Here is a 17,784-nt window from a genome sequence, read left to right as displayed (position 1 = left end):
AAATAACTTTTTAATATAAATCATTGTTTATCTGAAATTCAAATTTACCTGGGCATCCTGTATTTTTATTTGTGAAATCTGGCAACCCTAAGCTGGCATGACGGTCAGTTAGTTTATGGGTAGGCAAATTGGTTAGTTTCTTTCTCTAGTTTAGCTGTTCACTTCAGTATTAAAATATTTTGTTTGTACTTTTAAGCCTTCAGGCTTGTACTTAGCATAGCTTTATGCATTCTGATGTCACAAGTGATATTCTTTTCATTCTTCATTCTTTGTGTTTATTTTTCTAGGCTTGGACCACCTACCTTCAAGGAAGTCATCAAGCTTCCTGTTTTTCCTTTTCCACTAAAACCTATTTATGTTAAGTATTTTTTTCCTCATATCTCATTCCTTGTTTTTTAGAGTCTTTCTGCAAGACTATTGGGCAGACATGCAGGTATATCTGTGAAGAGCAGCTTGCCTCGGCTGGATGGCCCGGAATCCTGGAGCCAGGGTCAAGTGGGAATCGCTGGCTCAAGACTGGATTTCTAGCAGTGGGGTCCCTGCCTCGTCCAAGCCTAGCTCTTAATCTTCGGGAGATAGCTTTGTGTGTGTGCGCGCGCGTGCGTGTGTGTGTGTGTGTGTGTGTGTGTGTAGGGGAGCGGGGAAGCTCACCTGCAGAGAGCAGAAGGCCTGGGTGAAGGGAGGCATCCGGACCAGGTAGGAGGCAACAATGATGGCCGAGGAGTAGTGAGTGCAGTAGTGGCACTGGACGGTCATGTCTCCTGCAATGAAAAGGACATGCCTGGGGTGGTGTCCCCACCTGTGGGGCAGGCGGGAGACACGCAGGCTATCTCGAGAACAGCCAGCAAGAGCCCTGCTTAAGAGAGCTCCTGCGGGCACTGGAGCCTAGGTGTTCTGCACACAAATGTCAGTATAATTTGGCCAACAGCCAAATTTTCACCAGGGGGAGAAAAGCACATTCAAGACCCTCAGTTGCACTGGCCAAGCCCCCAGGGGTCTGCCCTCAGGAAGGCGGCAGAGCCAGGCTATGAGGAGGCCGTGCTGAGGATCCACGGAGAGGCAGAGCTCTGCTCTCCTGACTCAGGGCACCTAGAGAGCCCTCAGGTGCCTACAGCCCCATCAGCAGCACGCTCTCCTGTCCTCTTTTCGAATAAAAGTCCCTGTGTGAGAAAGGGGGGCTTGTTAATGCAGGGACACCCCCGGGTGAGTGAGAACTCAGGTATCCTCCTTCCCAGAGGGGCCTGGATGGCAGAGGCATAAACTTCCCCGTTTTGCCCCATCCAGGGTATGATGGAGCTGGAATGCTGAGGCAGAGACAGCGCTCTGGCCGGGCCCTGCCAGCAGAGAATAGTCGCGATGCTGCTACTCGTGGACTTCGTGCATGCTGTGTGTCCTCCGTCACACCCTCCCTGAGTCCACACAGCCACCCTATGAGTCAGAGCTATTCATTATCCCGTTTCACAAATGAAGAAGCCAGAGCGAGTCGGAGACTTGCCTCCATCGTTAGTGAGCGGCAGAGCTGGCTGGTGGCGTGGTCAGCAGAGGCCTGCACCAGCTCCTCCAGACGTCGGCTCGGCCATCTCGCCGCAGTCCCGCACCCAGCCCTAAGCCCTCCCGCTGCTGTGGGAGTTCTCTCAATCAGAGGTGTTTGGGAGGTTGCTGGATGTCCTTGTGCAAGGGCCCAAACTCAACGTGTGACTCCAATGCACGCCCAGGTTAGTATGGGAGAGAATGGTACCAAAGTGAGCCCTGCCTGGGACACAGCTGGGGAGAGCTGACGCTCCTCTGGCCTGCCTCCCTGGAAAGGATCCAGCAGTGCCTGGTGGAGCCAGAGGAACAGCACCTGGGCTCAGGTGGGGTGACTGAGATGGGTCATATAGGTTGAACCTTAGCCTCAGGAGGAGATAAGCAGGGCAAGGAGGGCCTGCCCACCCCTCCCACCTCCTCCCATCTCCCCCAACAAGTCTGAGTGCCAGCCCTGCACATAGTGGGGATCCTGGGCAGGGGCCAGGGGCCCCCAGGGTGGTGTGGGCTGCAGAGGAGCTCCTCAGCCTGCTGAGAACCTGCTCACCAAAGGCAGGGCCTCGGGGCCGAGTGAGCCCTCTGAAAGGTGCCGCCTCTGGTTCTTGAGGTAAGTTTTCACGGTTCGTGGCTGGATGTTCCTTATTGTAGTAGTGCTATGTTTATTTCAAAGTGTTTGAGAAAACCAATATAGCGGGCATCAAATATATGATAGAAAATGTTCTCTCTAAAATACATCCATTGAAGTTTAAGAGGTGAATAGACCTAAAGGAAAACAGTAAGGCACTAAGAGGACAGCTGGCATGTGAAGGTGGCAAAAAATTGTAAAGGGGACGTGCAGATGAACAGCATTTGCGAACTAGGTTCTAGAGCCTGACAAATGCAGGATCTGCCATTTAGAGGCCGTAAGCTTGAGTGAGTTGCTTAAACTGAGTTCCAATTTCCTTCTCTTTAAAAAGGACCATTGTGTGTATGAACGCAGGCTGGCCTGCACCTGGCATACAGAAAGTGCTGAATGGATGTCACTTCCTTGCCTTTGTCTGCCTCTGGGAATGGAGGTGTTAGCTCTTAGCACCATAGTTCTCAGTCCTGATTTCATGTTGGAATCACCCAGGCTGCACCCCACCGTGGACTGATTCAAATCAGAATTTCTAGAGGTGAGGCCTAGACATCAGTGTTTTTAACGAGCTCCCCAGGTGATTCTCTCACATGCAGCCAGGGTGCAGACCACTGAATTCAAGAGCTCTCTATCCAAACGTTAATTGTCTGTAGGCTAGATGACACCCAAATCGTTATAAACTCTCACTTCAAGGCATTCAGATGAAGAGCACTGCAGAAAAAAATCAAGCTGGGATCTACCCACCTTCAGTCTTCTCAACTTCTTTAAACCTCTGGATGAATTTCAGCTTCCTTTCCTTGGTCTGAGCCCCCATGGGCTTCGAAAGATCCCGGAAAGTCTTGGGATTCATCAAGTTCAACGTCTAGAAGGCAGATGTGCAACTGGAGTTAACTCCCCTGGACCCTCTTGTGCCCCAGAGAGACTGCCGGAGCCACGCTCTTTAGTTTTATGGTTCTCTTTATTGGTTCACTGCCGTTTGGTCTGACCCCCTCCTCCGGTGATTAGCAGGCCTGGTAGGGTTTTATGGCCCCACAACCAGTGATCCACAAAGACTTAATAAGGGAGAGACAGAAAATGAGAGGAGGGGAAGATTGAGTTCACACTGAACTGTTCCAAGTTGACCCAGATCAGAACATAGCCACCAGTTACCCAAGAGACTTTCAAAAGAATTCCTGTTGTCAATGGACACTTGGCTCCTGCCCTCACAGAGCAGTTTGCTTCCATAGTTCAGGGTTCTTGCTTAGAATCACACTGATTTTCTAGGAATTTAGAAGTCATCCGTTTGGGGAGGAAATGAGAGCAAGGGCCTCGTGTTTCTGAAGGCGCACTCCCTTCCGGGTGATGAAAGCAGTAATGGTGACCCTTCCCCTACCCCTGGAATGCACAACAGTGGAGCCCTGAAGAGTTTTCAGGGTTGGGTGTCCTTGGGGTTTGCATGTCTTTATAGAAGGACATGTTTCTTTACACGCTTTTTCCTTTTCACTAGCAGTGAATCACCACAGTTCTCCTGGGGAGGCAGGGTCTGCCACCGTCCCTCACCTGCCACAGCCAGGCGCGGAAGGGGGTGAAGCGGGCACTCCCGAGTCCCCCCGCCCCCGCCGTGAGTCATGGCACTGTGGAGACCCACACTCAGCTACAGCTGACTTTGCCAGGGGCAGAATGGGGCGTCATAGTTGCCAGATCTCTGGATTCGCCAAAAGATACTGGAAAACCGGCTTTTTAGGAGAAATCTGCCAATTTTTGAACACTGTTAAGTAATCAAAATTTTAATACAGGGTATGGGTTAAATAAAAGGGGCTGGTGACCCACCACTTAGCAACACGTGAGTTGAAGCTGGGACTGGCAAGTTTCGTTTTTGAAACACCTGGGCCTCAGACGATCATTGCTGCAATAAGCAGCAGCATATGGCTGGTGAGAAAAGGTTTGCTGCGTTAAGTGTCTTAAGCGCGGATGGGAGCTCACAGAAAACTGAGGCCCCTTTCCCAAATTCTGGGGGTCAGCCATCTAAACAGCTCGAGGCAGGACCGGCTAGGCTGATCTGAACCAGGACCCAGACGCCTTCTGCCCTGTACATACACAGCCCAGCACCCTTCCTGGTGGCCAGACCCTAGGTGGTCAGGACACTGCTCCATAGCCGGCTCACCCCCCAGTGACGTCACCTCGGTCCAGCCGTGCCAGCTTTCCTGCTCCTCCCTGCCCTGCCTGCTGAGGTCCTGGGACAGAGGTCAGAAGAGCAGACGATCTGGTGTTGCCACTGACCTCCCTTATGGCTACATGTCCCGGTCTAGATCCCGGGTGATGTCCACATACCATCATCTCAGTTACGGAAGCCAGGTTACGGGGGAGGAGCTTGTCCTCGCTGGGTCTGTGTATCTCTGTGTCTCTCTTGCTCCCTCCTCTTCTCTCTCACCCTCCCTCCCTCTCTCTCTCTCTACACGTTGGCTCTAGGAACACATTTCATGGCCCTCTTCAGTTGATGGACCAGTGTTGGTCCACGGCAGTATCTCAGCAGATGAGTATCTCTTGCCTTCAGTGGTAGCGAGTGAGCCAGGAAGCCCTTGGGGGCACATCATCCCCCAAGCGGGGCTGGGACAGGAAACCAGGCAGCCAGACTCCAAAGGCCTCTTCCCAGGTGAGGGGCTGAGCCCAGGGCAGCCCTCAGACCCAGGGGGACTGAACCGTGTCGCAGAGGCTCTGCGTGCCTTCGGGTGCCCTGGTCGTCAGGGTCAGGAAGCCGCAGGACACTGCACAGCCCCCACGTGAACACGTACCTGCGAGGTATAGTCAGCCAGGACCCAGGGAAACACTGGATACTGCATGTAGTCGTTGTAGGTCCTCCCAGCCAGGGTGTTGAGGTGCATGAGATACTCGAAATTGCTCATGTCCCTTTTCTGCAGAAGAGTCAAAGAGGGGATAAACCCAACACAGCTGGCCTCCTCCTGAGGGCCACGGGGGTCTAACTCCCAGGCTTGCACAGGGAGCCCTCATCGTGTGGGTGGGAACAGGCAGCGTGCACCTGTGCCGTTCCCCGTGCACCTTGTGCTTGGAACTGGCCCGACTTGGGGAGGCCACGCTAATTCCAATATGAGCTGAAGAAAACATGGTCAGGAAGCAAAGTCAGCCAGAAAAAAAGAAAAAAAAAATACAACTCAGCAGTCCAAGCCAAGGCTAAAGCATTCTTTTGTGTCAACTGTTGGGTGATACTCAAAAGCTGATTAAAATCATAGCACAAATGCTGGGTGAACTTACTGCTGACCTCTTTAGGACTGAAAACATAAGCTGAGGGGACTTTGCAGTCACCGGGAAAGAGGCCCTCACCAGCAGGCTGAATGATCTGTCTTCCTCTGGGACTTCAGGAACTCTCTTTCTCCTGACCGTGCGTGTTTGGATAACACTCACCCTAAGGGCCCTCTGCTTAAAGATGTCACAGGTGGAGACAGGGACTGCATTTGGGGAAAATTCATCAAGGCCAACGGGTGAATGAGCAGCCAGTGCAGCCATCATCTCTGATGGGACCTGCATGCTGCGGTCTCTCCTTTCCTTGGCCTGATCCTTGGGAAAGGATTTTGGACCTGAGTGACCAAGAGTTACCTTCCTGTTGCTATGTGATCTGTAAGGCCAGCTCTCTTGGGGTCCTTTCCTTCCACTGAGAACCCAAGGCTGAATGTCAGCTCATCCAGTCTGGGAGCCACGTGTGACTTCCCAAGACAAGAAGTGAATTCTGTGTCTTCCTGAGTTGTGTGTTCATTTATACACATACACCTTCATTGATGGATCGTGTGTGTGTGTGTGTGTGTGTGTGTGTATACAGGGTTTGTGTACACATACACACACACACACACACTCTCTCTCTCTCTCTCTCTCTCTCTCACTCCCCAGCTCTGACTCAAGAATCGCCTTTAATCAGTGAGATCTTTTCAGAGAAATATTTGGGACATTTTAACAAATTAAGAAAACAAGATCCTGGGACCTCCCTGGCGGTCCAGCGGTTAAGACTCCGCCTTCCAACGCTGGGGGTGCTGGTTTGATTCCTCGTCGGGGAACTAAGATCCCACACGCCGCGTGGTATGGCCGAGAAAAATAAAGAATAAAATAAAGAGCAATGAAATGAAAACAAAACAAAACAAAAAACAAAAACAAGATCCCTCCTGATCCATCCACATGCTTTCTCTCTTAATCCCGGGGGCCTGAGCTATTTGCTGATTTGCATTCCCAGAGGGTTTCCTCGTACCCAGAGTCCCCTGAGGGGTCACTGTACCTGCCATTTCTGCAGCACGGTCCTGTCGGAGCCGGGGTATCTCCTGTGGGACAGAAAATGATGGGGGTGACCAAATATCTCAAGGCATGAATGGGGGAAGAGGTGGAACTTTCTGGGGCATTGTGGCGCCAGGGCACCCAGGAGAACCACAGACTTCCCAGGGCAGCAAGATTTTTTCCCAAGCTCTCCCTGCCCCCATGCTGCCCTACTGAAGGCTGGGTTCTTGCCATCCCTGTTGCTCTTATGCGATGCCAGAATGCGCTGCTGCCTGAGGTGTGGCCCCGAGAAGTCCCAGGGCCGTGCAGAAGCAGACTCGGGGGCCTCACACCCCACACGGGGCTTTCACAGCCGCATCTTGGCCTTCTTTGCCCATGTGCACAACATGCATGTGAACACACGTCACATGTGAATATATGTGTGTGGTTAAGAAAGGCAAACAACATGGAAGGTCATGAAATATAAAATAATAGTCTACAAACCACTGCTCCCACTCAGGAAGTATCCACAGTTAATCTCCAGAAGAGTTTTAGCCATATACCAATCTATATGCTCAAGCAGTTTTTAAACAAATGTTTTTGGTATGTGGGATCATCTTATCTGCGCAGGTCTCCTCCCTGCTTCCCCGGCCTGACGGCACGGTGGAGGCGGCCCACATTGCCCTATGGCCACAACAACAGGACACCCTCGTACAGATGGATGGGAACTCGTGGGAGCCTCCGCCGTGCTGGGCTTTGTCCTCACAAACGATGTTTCTGTGATCATCTTCGGACATAAATCTCTGTGATTTATGAGACTTACATCTCATGATGATTTCATGCCTTGAATCTTTGTGAGTGTAACCATGAGATACATTTCTGGCAATGGTACTACTAGGTTAAAAACTATGAGAATTTTCAAGTGTGCTACATATTGCCAAATTGTCCTCTTAAGAGGCTGTACCGATTTATGCTTCCACAAATACAATTAAGAAACACAATCCAAACCAAAGAAACACCATTTTTGACCCATGTGGTAGGGAAGAATGTGAAAGTGTAACAGGATGCAGTGCTGGGGAGGGCGTGGGAAGGAACCTTCTCCATGTGAAATGCCCCTTCCGCTCAGCAGGAATGTGTAGAGCCCAGTTCCTCGGCCTCTGAGGTCACTTGGTTCCTTTTCTAGCTGTGTTTTCTTTCCCCCTCTGTCTCCCTGAGACTCTCCTTCTACTCCCCAAACCAGGTTCTTGTTCAGGCTGTTCCACTGAACCAAACCAAGTCCTGCCTCTCTCCAGCCATGCCCTCTGCCTCAGTCCTGCTCAGGTACCCACAGACCCCGCCCCCACATGCATCCCACGGGGACGTTCCACCCACGGGGACTGCACCAGGGTGCTTCAGGCATTCACGTGGACAGGCCTGGCTGCCCGAGTGCCCCAGCAGGGGCAGCGACTCTTCATCTTCCCGTCACAGCACTGCTGTCACATCATCTGTTCCGGGCTCCCCACCATTCCTCATTCAATACTTTCCTTGGCAGACTTTCCATAAACACAAAGCAACTCCCTGGCTGGGATTCACCTCTTCCCCCCAGTAGAGAAATCATCCTTTTGGGCCATTTTATTCAGGCAGCCAGTAACAACAACAAACAGGCAAAAACATGGTCACATTTATTGCATTAGCTTGCAAAGGCTCAAGTGAAGATGTGGCTTTCCCGCCCTGTCTGTGAGCCTGCCACTACCCCAGTTCCAGAAGGCAGACTGCTTTGAAGGTTGTAAATGAGGACAGGACCCAGGCTGGAGACAGCAAAGCTGACCACCTCGGAAAAGAATGTGTTGTGAGCCTTTCTGAGGATGTGGGGCTGAGCTACAAGGATGTGGAGATGATATGGCAAAGCCTGCGAATCTTGCTACTTTATTTTAGAAATCTGACAGTGGAAGGGGAATAGGGGAGCAAAACGTGCCTGTTAAGATCCAGGAAACGAGAGAGCCTCTGTTTATCTTTTTCATAAAGAGTTCTAGAATTTTATCTGTGGTCTTCTGTGACCTTGCCACCCAGCGGAATGGTGTGCGTAAGATAAAGGCAATTTACCATCCCACTCCTCATTTCATCAGCTATGAGCGCCAAGGAAGATCTATCATTTCATTACCATCAGAAAAAGACGCCATTACCAGCATCCAGACACCTCACCCAAGGTGAGTTCTCTTTGAAAAAAATTTTTTAAAAAATTCATGTTCATCTGAAGGCAATTACAGAACTCTTGGAATGGTTTATGTGAATTTTGTAAATATCTGGTGATTAAAGTATTTCTTTAAGAGTTGATACACTGCACTATTCCATTATTATAGTGTAAATTTTATATTAAACAAGGTGCCAGAGATGGCTCTTGGCTTTCTAAAGCCCTTCCAAGGTCCGAGGGAGGCAGCATGGGAAAGAGCACTGGTTTGGAGTCACTAGAACCTGGGTTCAAATCCTGCCCCCACCACTTGACTGCTCTGAACTACTGTTACCTCATCCTTCAAACATGGCTGACCCAGGAGTGCTGGGGAGCAAGTGTAACCACGGGTCTGGAACAGGCTAGCACAGGTGTGGACACAGGGCTCCCTCAATGGGCATAGTTCTAATTGATGTTGACACTATCCTAGAGCAGGGTTGATTTTTTTTTTACTCTGGGAGGAAGAAGTGTGTGGTGTAAAAGTGAAGATTTGCTTCTGGTCAAGACCTGCTTTGTTCTGCCAGTACCACTCTGTAAGATCTTAGAATAATTGTGCCACCTGTGAATCAGACCTCCTGCTCTGTCAACTCAGGGTTTTGCCATGGAGTCTATGGGGCAAGAGTCCAGGCCCTTGGACAACCTGGGATGGTGTGGAGAAGAATGGAAGAGTTCAAAGTCACTGAGACTACGTAGGTCACTCTGTCTAACCTGAAGGTGGCCTAGCACGGTGGGCCCACAGAGGACATCTTACCAACCTCACTCCCATCCCAAGACAGGTACCTAAACTCCTCTGGATGACTTCCAAAGACGGGACACTATCTTCAAGCTGAACTTTGTGTGTGGTCAACCGCTAGGCTGGGTTCAAATTCTTCCCTATTTTGAGAGGTGATTTTTATCTGTGCTGCTTCACTTTAAATCACATCTATGTCCTTGAACTCCTAGAAGTGGTTTGAAGTGTGAGTGCTGCCGTCACGTGGCCTTGGGGCACTTCCTACTCCTACTTCAGTGCCCACGGCTTGCCTCAGCATCTTGCCTTTGACTCCACCTCTTTGGTCCAGCTCCACCTGACTGACACCTCCACTCTACCCTGAGCCTGTCTCCCAGAGTGAGCCAGGGCATAGCCCAGGAACTCACATCTTCCCTAGGGAGCCTGGCAGAGAAGCCCACCAGGGGCCTTCAGAGGGTGGGCTAGCCCAGGCCAAAAGGGTCTCTGCCAAGGAACTCATCTGGCTGGAGGCTGCACCCTCTCAGCCCAGGAAGGGATGGGAGATCTGCCCATCCTCCTCCTCCTCACCTCTGGGGCTAGCGGGCTATGGTTAGTCCTTAGGCACTAAGACAGTAACCTGGCAGACATCCAGGGAGGGCCCACAGGGAAACTGGGCCTCCTGAGCTAAAGTGGACATATTTAAAAAGCCTGATGCCTCTCCAAATTCTCCTGTGTCTTTTCTATTTGCAAAACAGTCATGAGGCCATGGTGAAATGGGTTAGTGAGTAACTAAGAGGTGTCAAGAAAACACAAACCACAAGGAGAAGAAAATTCACTCATCTTGGCAAACTAGAAATGTGTCTACTAATGATTTGTGCTGTGCCTCAAGACAGGGCAAGTACTGGCCAGTATCTTGCCCTGCCTTTTGCCGGGGTGCGGCTCTGGAGGAGCATGCTGGGGAAGCAGTCTGCGGGGTGGGCAGAGTTTTCCACGAGGAGCCAAGAGACTGGTAATAGAAACACACTCCCTTCCTTTTTCCCTCCTCAGAAGCAAATTTGGGTTTAGCCTAGTTTTCAGATCTAGACTGTAGGTCAATAGAAATCCATTAATAGACAGACATTCTTGCAGTTCAGAGATTTCCTGCTGAATTAACAGGATATTGACCTTCTATAATATTTCTATTATAACTTCCTGTCTTTATTTCTTTAACATGTAGAAATTTTGCATAAAAACAATAATAATAATTGTCTAATGCATTAGAAACTGCAAAGACTTTTTGTCAACTGTCTAATTTTCACAAAGACTCAATGAGATAGCCATGATCTCCACCTTCAGATGTGGAAATGGAGGTGGGGTAAGAGGTGGGGTGCAGACTAGGGAAGTTCATGAGGGTTTGCTGAAGCCTGGTGCAGGCACCCATGAAAGCCCAGCACACCGGGCTGTGCAGAGCGCTTGCCGGACCACACCTTGACCCCGGGCCCTGACTCTGAAGACAAGCGCACAAAAGCAAATTAATAAAACGACAACAAAAATCTTTGTTCTGGCTGGATTAGAGGGCAGTTACCTGACAAATTGGTAACTTGTATATATTTGGAGTTAGAAATGAACATGAGCAAAATTACCAAATTATTATTGCACAACCATGCCATAAACGTGATGCTGTCGATGCATGAAAAGTCTTGAAATTTATATAACATAAAGTTACCTCTAGATGCTGAAACTGAGTGGCTTTAATTTTTATAAGGTTTTACACATCTGTATTTTAAAATGTATTTATCTAAACAAGTGGGACCTAATCAAACTTACAAGCTTTTGCACAGCAAAGGAAGCCATGAACAAAACGAAAAGACAACCTACGGAATGGGAGAAAGTATTTGCAAACGATACATTCAAGGGCTTAATTTCCAAAATAGACAAGCAGCTCATACAACTCAACAACAACAAAACAAACAACCCAATGGAAAAATTGGCAGAAGACCTAAATAGACATTTCTCCAAAAAAGAAATACGGATGGCCAATAGGCACATGAAGAGATGGTCAACACTGCTAATTATTAGAGAAATGCAAATCAAAACTACAATGAGGACCCACCTCACACCAGTCAGAATGGCCATCATTAAAAAGTCTACAAATAACAAATGCTGGAGAGGGTGTGGAGAAAAGGGAATCCTCTTACACTGTTGGTGGGAATGTAAATTGGTGCAGCCACTATGGAAAATAGTATGGAGGTTCCTCAAAAAACTAAAAATAGAGTTGCCATATGATCCAGTAATCCCACTCCTGGGCATATACCCAGACAAAGTCATAATTCGAAAAGATACATGTACCCCTATGCTCATAGCAGCACTATTTACAATAGCCAAGACAGGGAAACTAAATGTCTACTGACAGATGACTGGATAAAGAAGATGTAGTATATACATACAATGGAATATTACTCAGCCGTCAAAAAGGATGAAATAATGCTATTTGCAGCAACATGGATGGACCTACAGATTATCATACTAAGCGAAGTGAGTCAGAAAGAGAAAGACAAATACCATATGATACCACTTATATGGGGAATCTAAAACACGATCCAAATCAACATATCTACAAAACAGAAACAGACTCACAGATATAGAGAGCAGAGTTGTGGTTGCCAAGGTGGAGGGGGGTAGGGAAGGGAAGGACGGGTAGTTTGGAGTTAGCAGAGGCAAACTATTATATATAGGATGGATAAACAACAAAGTCATACTGTATAGCACAGGAAACTATATTCAATAGTCTGTGACAAACCATAATGGAAAAAAATATGAAAAAGAATATATATATGTATAACTGAATCACTTTGCTGTACAGAAGAAATTAACACAACACTGTAAATCAACTATACTTCAATAAAATTTTTAAAAATTAAAAAAAATTTTAAATGTATTTTTCTTGTGTATTTTCTCCCTTAAAGTACTGATTTTATTTTTGCTTATTTATGTTTTATGATTTTCAGATTACTTATTTTCTAATTTAAATTATGTGCTTTTTGAATATTCTAATTAGAAATGCACTAAGTTGTAGGAGTTCAGGTAACTTTTAATTTTCTAGTTATCTTCATTTGCTCATTATGTTAAATCCATTTATTGTCTAAATTAAATGATCTATTTTATTTCATTTTGGATTAAACAGGATGGTGGTGGTGTTCGTGCATTTAAAAAATTTTATAGTTAACTATATTTCTAATTTAATGATTTATTATATTTTTATTTTTTAATTTAAACTTTTTCATTTTGCTTTTTTGTACTTGCCAAAATTTTCATTGCTTGGGTTAATTTTGCATTTCAAATTATTTATTTGCTAATTATTTAATTTATTTTTAAAATTCAACCTGGGTAATGCAACTTAGAGTATTTTTATATTTTTGTTTCTATATATGCATTTTCTAATTGTTCTACAATGTTACTTTATTATTTGCATAATAATTTTAACATTTATCCTTTTTGCCAAATTTCTCAATTTCTGGGAATTTAATTTAAAGGAAAAGAAAATGAACAAAAAGACTATAAATGCCCAGATATTTTCCTTGCAGCCTTAGTCATGATACTGCCAAACTGGAAACAACAGGAAAAGCAAAGTCCACCAGATTCAGTATTGCACATTCACTCAAAATGTCGAGTTTAGAAACCACATACTAGCACTGAATGGCATAATATTAATTAAGAAAAAATCACTATTGAATGTCTGATTTTTATGAGCATTATAGTCACTCTGATCTAATCATGGAAAAAGGGTGTAAAGAAAACTGCAAGAAATAATTAAATTCAAATAAACAGATAAAAGACAGCCCTCTCAAAAACCAAAGAGCAGAAAGAAATACTGGGGCAAATGACAGGGAAGTCGAATGATTTTTCATGGGACTCAATGTTATAGAAGTAAGATATTTGTCCCTTCAAAGAGGCAAACATGGTTCTTTCCCCTCTGTTAGCAACGTCTACTTCTGGAGGTCGCCATGGAAGGCAGCCGTCCTGGTACTGTAATCCCCAGGGCACTGCTTGGGGAAGCCAGGAAGAAGCCCACTGCAAGCCCCAGGGACCCCAGACCCTGTCCTGGAGACCCTTTCGGCACTGTGTTCTCTCACCTTGCAGGCTGGCGTCAAGATTATGCTAATTAACGCCAGGTCCCAGGTCTCCTGTTGCCTGGTGACAAAGTTTCACAGTCGAGGAGGAAGAACTGGGCCAAACAGGGTAAGTTTTCCTCTGGTTGCATTTATTTTACTTTAACTCTGCCAAACTACGACCTCTTCAAACTCTTTTTCTCTCCTCTTTTTGAGTAAGCAACTTTGGAAATGCCTGTTCTCCTGGTGTGCTTTATTTACAAACCCCAGACACCAGCTAATTCATTATGTAGGAGAGGAGGAAGCTGGCCCCGAGCCCCAGGCAGGAGGGCAGCTAGCTGGGGAGCCAGCTGGGCATTCTCGGGCGCCTGGGCCGTGGACAAGCTTGGGAGGTTAGTGTGGGAGTCTGTGGGGCTTTGGGGTCATGCTTTATGATCTTTCCAAAGTCTCAGTCTCCTTGAACGTTGTTTCCTGCTCCACAAGCAGGTGGAGACTAGTGTTTGAACTGCTTCCTCACCCAGCCAGTTATCCCTTTAAGGAAACTGCAGTGCTCGTTCAGTCGGGAGGCTGCAGCCTGTGCAGGTAACCTCAGCAGACCTCACCTGATTTCTGCGGACCGTGCTGGGGTTTGGAGCACAGTCTGTCTTTTGAGAAGTCTGGAGGCAAACCATTTCTACGAGTGTTCCTGAACACTGGAACCCATGAACAAATGGTTGAGTCCTAGGCTGGGCTGGGCCTTGTAAGGAGGGATTCTTCATGGAACACACTACAGTACATGCCTCACATCTCTATCTCCACAACAGGCAAAGGTAGGTGCCCCTACTTTGAGTCTTTGTGACTTTGGACAAGCTACTTGGCCTCTCTGAGCCGCAGGCACCGCATCTGTCCAGTGGAGATGAAAATCAATAAATAGATCAGGCAGGTGTAAGAATTATTTACAGTGTCTGTAAAGTGCCTGGCCCAGAGTAGGTGGTCAATATAATCCATACACGCAGTCTGAAGGCAGGAACCTAATTTAAATGTGTTAAATTGATTTGCAAACAGTCTGGCACATAGTAGGTTCTCAATACATTTACAAACCATATGGCTGTTATGTGAACCAAGCGCTGATGACCAGCTCTCCTGTGAAGAAATGGGGAGTCAGAAAGGTGAGGCAACGTGTGCTAAGTCATACAACTAGGGAGGGACACAGCTCTTACTGTTCTTCAAGCTGGGGTGACTCTGGGCTTGAGCCTCAGCCTGGAGGGGGGAAGGGAGGAGCTGAGGCTGCTCCTGTCCGCTCTTCAGTGTGCCTGAGCCCTACTGTTGTCTAGAGACTGACCTTTAAGGCCTGGTGCTTGGTGGCGCCAGCTTCCTCTTGGGGCTCCAAGGGTCTCCCACTGTTGCCCACCGCTCTTTGCTTGGCAATGCTGATGAAAGGGGAGGACTTCCTGCTCTTTCCCTCTACCCATCATCTGGGTGGGTCTTCATCAAAGCTAGGTGATAGTTCCTGGTCCCTGGTACTCTTAGAGCATGAGGCGTGCAGCTGAACCACGCCCCTCCAAGTGGGCATGATGGGCTACCCAGCTGCACCAACCATCACCAGCTTTCAGCTCATGGCCAGTTGGATTCATTGCCAATTTTCAATTTTCAAGCTCTCTACCTGTCTCACATAGTAGAACTCATCTCAACCCCCAGAGCCAGGTGTGATAACAAACGCGTGCCTTCTTTTCAGTGAGGGATGAGCCTTAAGGATGGGGCTTGACCTGGGCTGTTATGAACGTTCCCACAGGATCTAGCCCAGTTTAGGGTGGTGTCTGGAAAACATGATGAGTCAGGAGCTTCCTTGCTGGCCCATAGAGCCAAATTTATCACAGGACATTGTCAAGTCAAACTTTCATGGATAAGCCAAATGGCAATTAAGCCCACAGACAAGGGCTGGCTCTGCTTGACTAGCATGTGACTTTGGCAAGGTATGTGCTCTGGGGCTCGGGGCGTTACCTGTTAAGTGGGGTGGATGAATTAAATGAGATAATGCACGTAACGTATTGTACCTTTCATAAAGTCCTCTGTCTTCATCTTCTACCCTCTCCTTGCTGTCCCTGCTCCAGCCACCCCCACATCTCCTTTTTCTCCCCACTGTTAGGACTTTGCACTTGGTATGCCCCTTTCTGGGGGTGTTCTTCCCCAAATCCTCCCACACGGCCTCTCAGTGTTCAAGTCTCAGCACAAACGTCACCTGGGAGAGGACTTCCCCATCTACCTCAGTCTAAATTAGTCCCCCCGCCTCCCCCCGCCATCAACATTCTCTCTTGACCCTGGGTGTTCCCTTTCACATCATCAGGTTTTATTTTTTGCAGAGCATTTAAACCTGACATAATCTTGGGTCTTTTTGTTTGTTTTGTTTTTCTTGCTTGATTTGCTTTCTCCTAAAATAGGAGTTTCACGAGAAACACGTCTGTCATGTTCACTGCATATCTTCTCATCTGACCTGACCTATAGAATGACTTGAGTACAAACTGTTGAACAAATGAATGAATGAATGAATGAGCAAGTGAGTTGCCTGGGCTCTAGCAAGCTCTAGAGGTTAAAGTGGACAAAGGTATTATCGTATCTACAAGTTGCTGTTACATTTCTTTTCTTTTATTATTATCACTATTATTACTAATAATTTGTGTTTAAAAGGTTGCAAAGACTTTTGTGCTTGCGAATCAGCAAAGACTGTTCCACAAATCCTACATCTGGGATTAATGATCAGTGGGGACTGTCTTGGGGCTACTAATTTGAGGGAGGCAATCAATATGGTGCTGCTTGGTGACTCTATCAGCATTATTTACCATCATAAAGGTGCCAGGAACCAGATTACCATTCACTGAGTACCCACTGCACACTAGACACTTAACATACAGTCATCACTTCATTTACTCTTCACAACAACTTGCAATTTTCTAACCCATTTTGCAGATCAGTAAACTGAGCTCATGATTAAAACCAGGTTGGCAGTGAAGGTGGGGATGGAGCCCAGTTCTATTGGCCTCAAAGCCTCCACATTCCCTACTGTCCGAGTGCCTGTCTTCTACTGAGTTACTTTACACATAACAGGAAGGGAACAGACAGAATGGCTAATACATGGGTAATATCCCTATTCGTAAAATGCTGAAGAGCTTCCCTGTCCTAAACAAAGTGCGGGCCGCTATGTTGCCTTTGTTCACATCATTCCTAGCAAGTTGTATCTACTTGTCCAAAGTCGTCCGAAAAGGGTTCTCTCTTCTTAATGATAGTCCTGAATGTTTTAGTAATGACTTCAAATAAGCCTGATAAAGACTCAAGGAGGAAAGGGAAATGTGAATTCAGAAAATATTTCTACAGAAAAAGGATTAGAAGTCACAGCATTTTTGAAAGACAGGTGCCTTACATACAAAGAGCCCCAAACCATCCTTCTGCACCCTTTTTCTTTAACCTAAAGTATCCCTTTAAAAATGAGACCATGGTCCTTCCAATGCCCTTCACCTCTGGATTGGGGGAAAGTTTAGCTGAGGTTTAAATAAACACACACACACATTGCACCATATTGCTGTCACCCATATGTAAAAGGCTATGCGGTTTTTATATCACAGCCACCTGTGCTTGACCGAGAGGTTTCAGTGCAGTGGTGGGCTTGCTGGTTCTGAAAGAACATCTCTAGAGCGAAACAAGAGTGGCTGCGTACCCCGCCCCCCTCCCCTGACTCTCTAGCATGGCCAAGCTTGCCGGAGACTCAGGAGAGCATGGGGCTGTACCAGGGCTGGGTTTCCTCCTGGCTCAGGTAGAAATGAGAGAGGAGAGGGCACGGCCCTGTCTGTGGTCACTCTGGGGGAAGTGTAGGGACTGGCCTTCTCTCCTTGGTTTGACACGCCCTGGAGATTTTTCTCACAACAGCTGAAGTATCATTTGAAAAATAAGCCAGATCATGTCTGCCCTGGGTTTTGTTTACTTTAAATCATATCTTTGGCCTCCCTTCCTTCTTTCTTTTCTTCCTTCTCTCCCTGCCTCCTTCCTTCTCCCACCCTCATGCTGTCCCTCCCCTCCCCTCTGTCACAGAGCCTTTCCATCTGGAGCATCCTCTATCTGCAATCCCCTCCCTGCCTCCCCGCATCCTCACTTCCTTCCATCTCCGCTCAGATGTCTTCTGTTCAAAGATGCCCTTCCTGGTCGCCTCTTCAAAAGACCACATCTCCCAACACCATTCTCTTATTTCTTTTGCCCCTGCTCTTTCTATTCTTGGCACTCTTCACCACCTGGTGTTATGTTCGTCTGCTTTGGTTCATCTCCCTTTTAGGATGTGAGCAGAGCCTTCATTCTGTCTGCTGCATTAATCAGCGCCTCGTTGATAGTAGTTATCCAGTGTGAACTACTGATGAAGAAATGAATCCCAAAGGGCCAGGGAAGGTTT

At 47.3% G+C, this 17,784-nt stretch overlaps 1 protein-coding gene across 1 annotated transcript in view; it reads right to left on the bottom strand.

Moving 5' to 3' along the window:
- The window catches only part of WDFY4 (WDFY family member 4), a 250,705-nt gene that overhangs the window by 30,613 nt on the left and 202,308 nt on the right, over positions 1-17,784 (bottom strand). Inside the window, exons 48-51 of the mRNA XM_068548935.1 lie at positions 6,399-6,441; positions 4,912-5,031; positions 2,885-3,002; positions 652-761 (exon numbers count right to left, since the gene is read on the bottom strand). Coding sequence (XP_068405036.1) covers positions 652-761; positions 2,885-3,002; positions 4,912-5,031; positions 6,399-6,441 — 391 coding nt within the window. The remainder of the gene's footprint in view (positions 1-651; positions 762-2,884; positions 3,003-4,911; positions 5,032-6,398; positions 6,442-17,784) is intronic.

This window comes from Eschrichtius robustus, chromosome 7, assembly GCF_028021215.1.
Source record: "Eschrichtius robustus isolate mEscRob2 chromosome 7, mEscRob2.pri, whole genome shotgun sequence".
NCBI classification, from domain to species: Eukaryota; Metazoa; Chordata; class Mammalia; order Artiodactyla; family Eschrichtiidae; genus Eschrichtius; species Eschrichtius robustus.
Note: the sequence above shows the minus strand (reverse complement) of the source record. Positions and strands in the feature narration are given on the sequence as shown.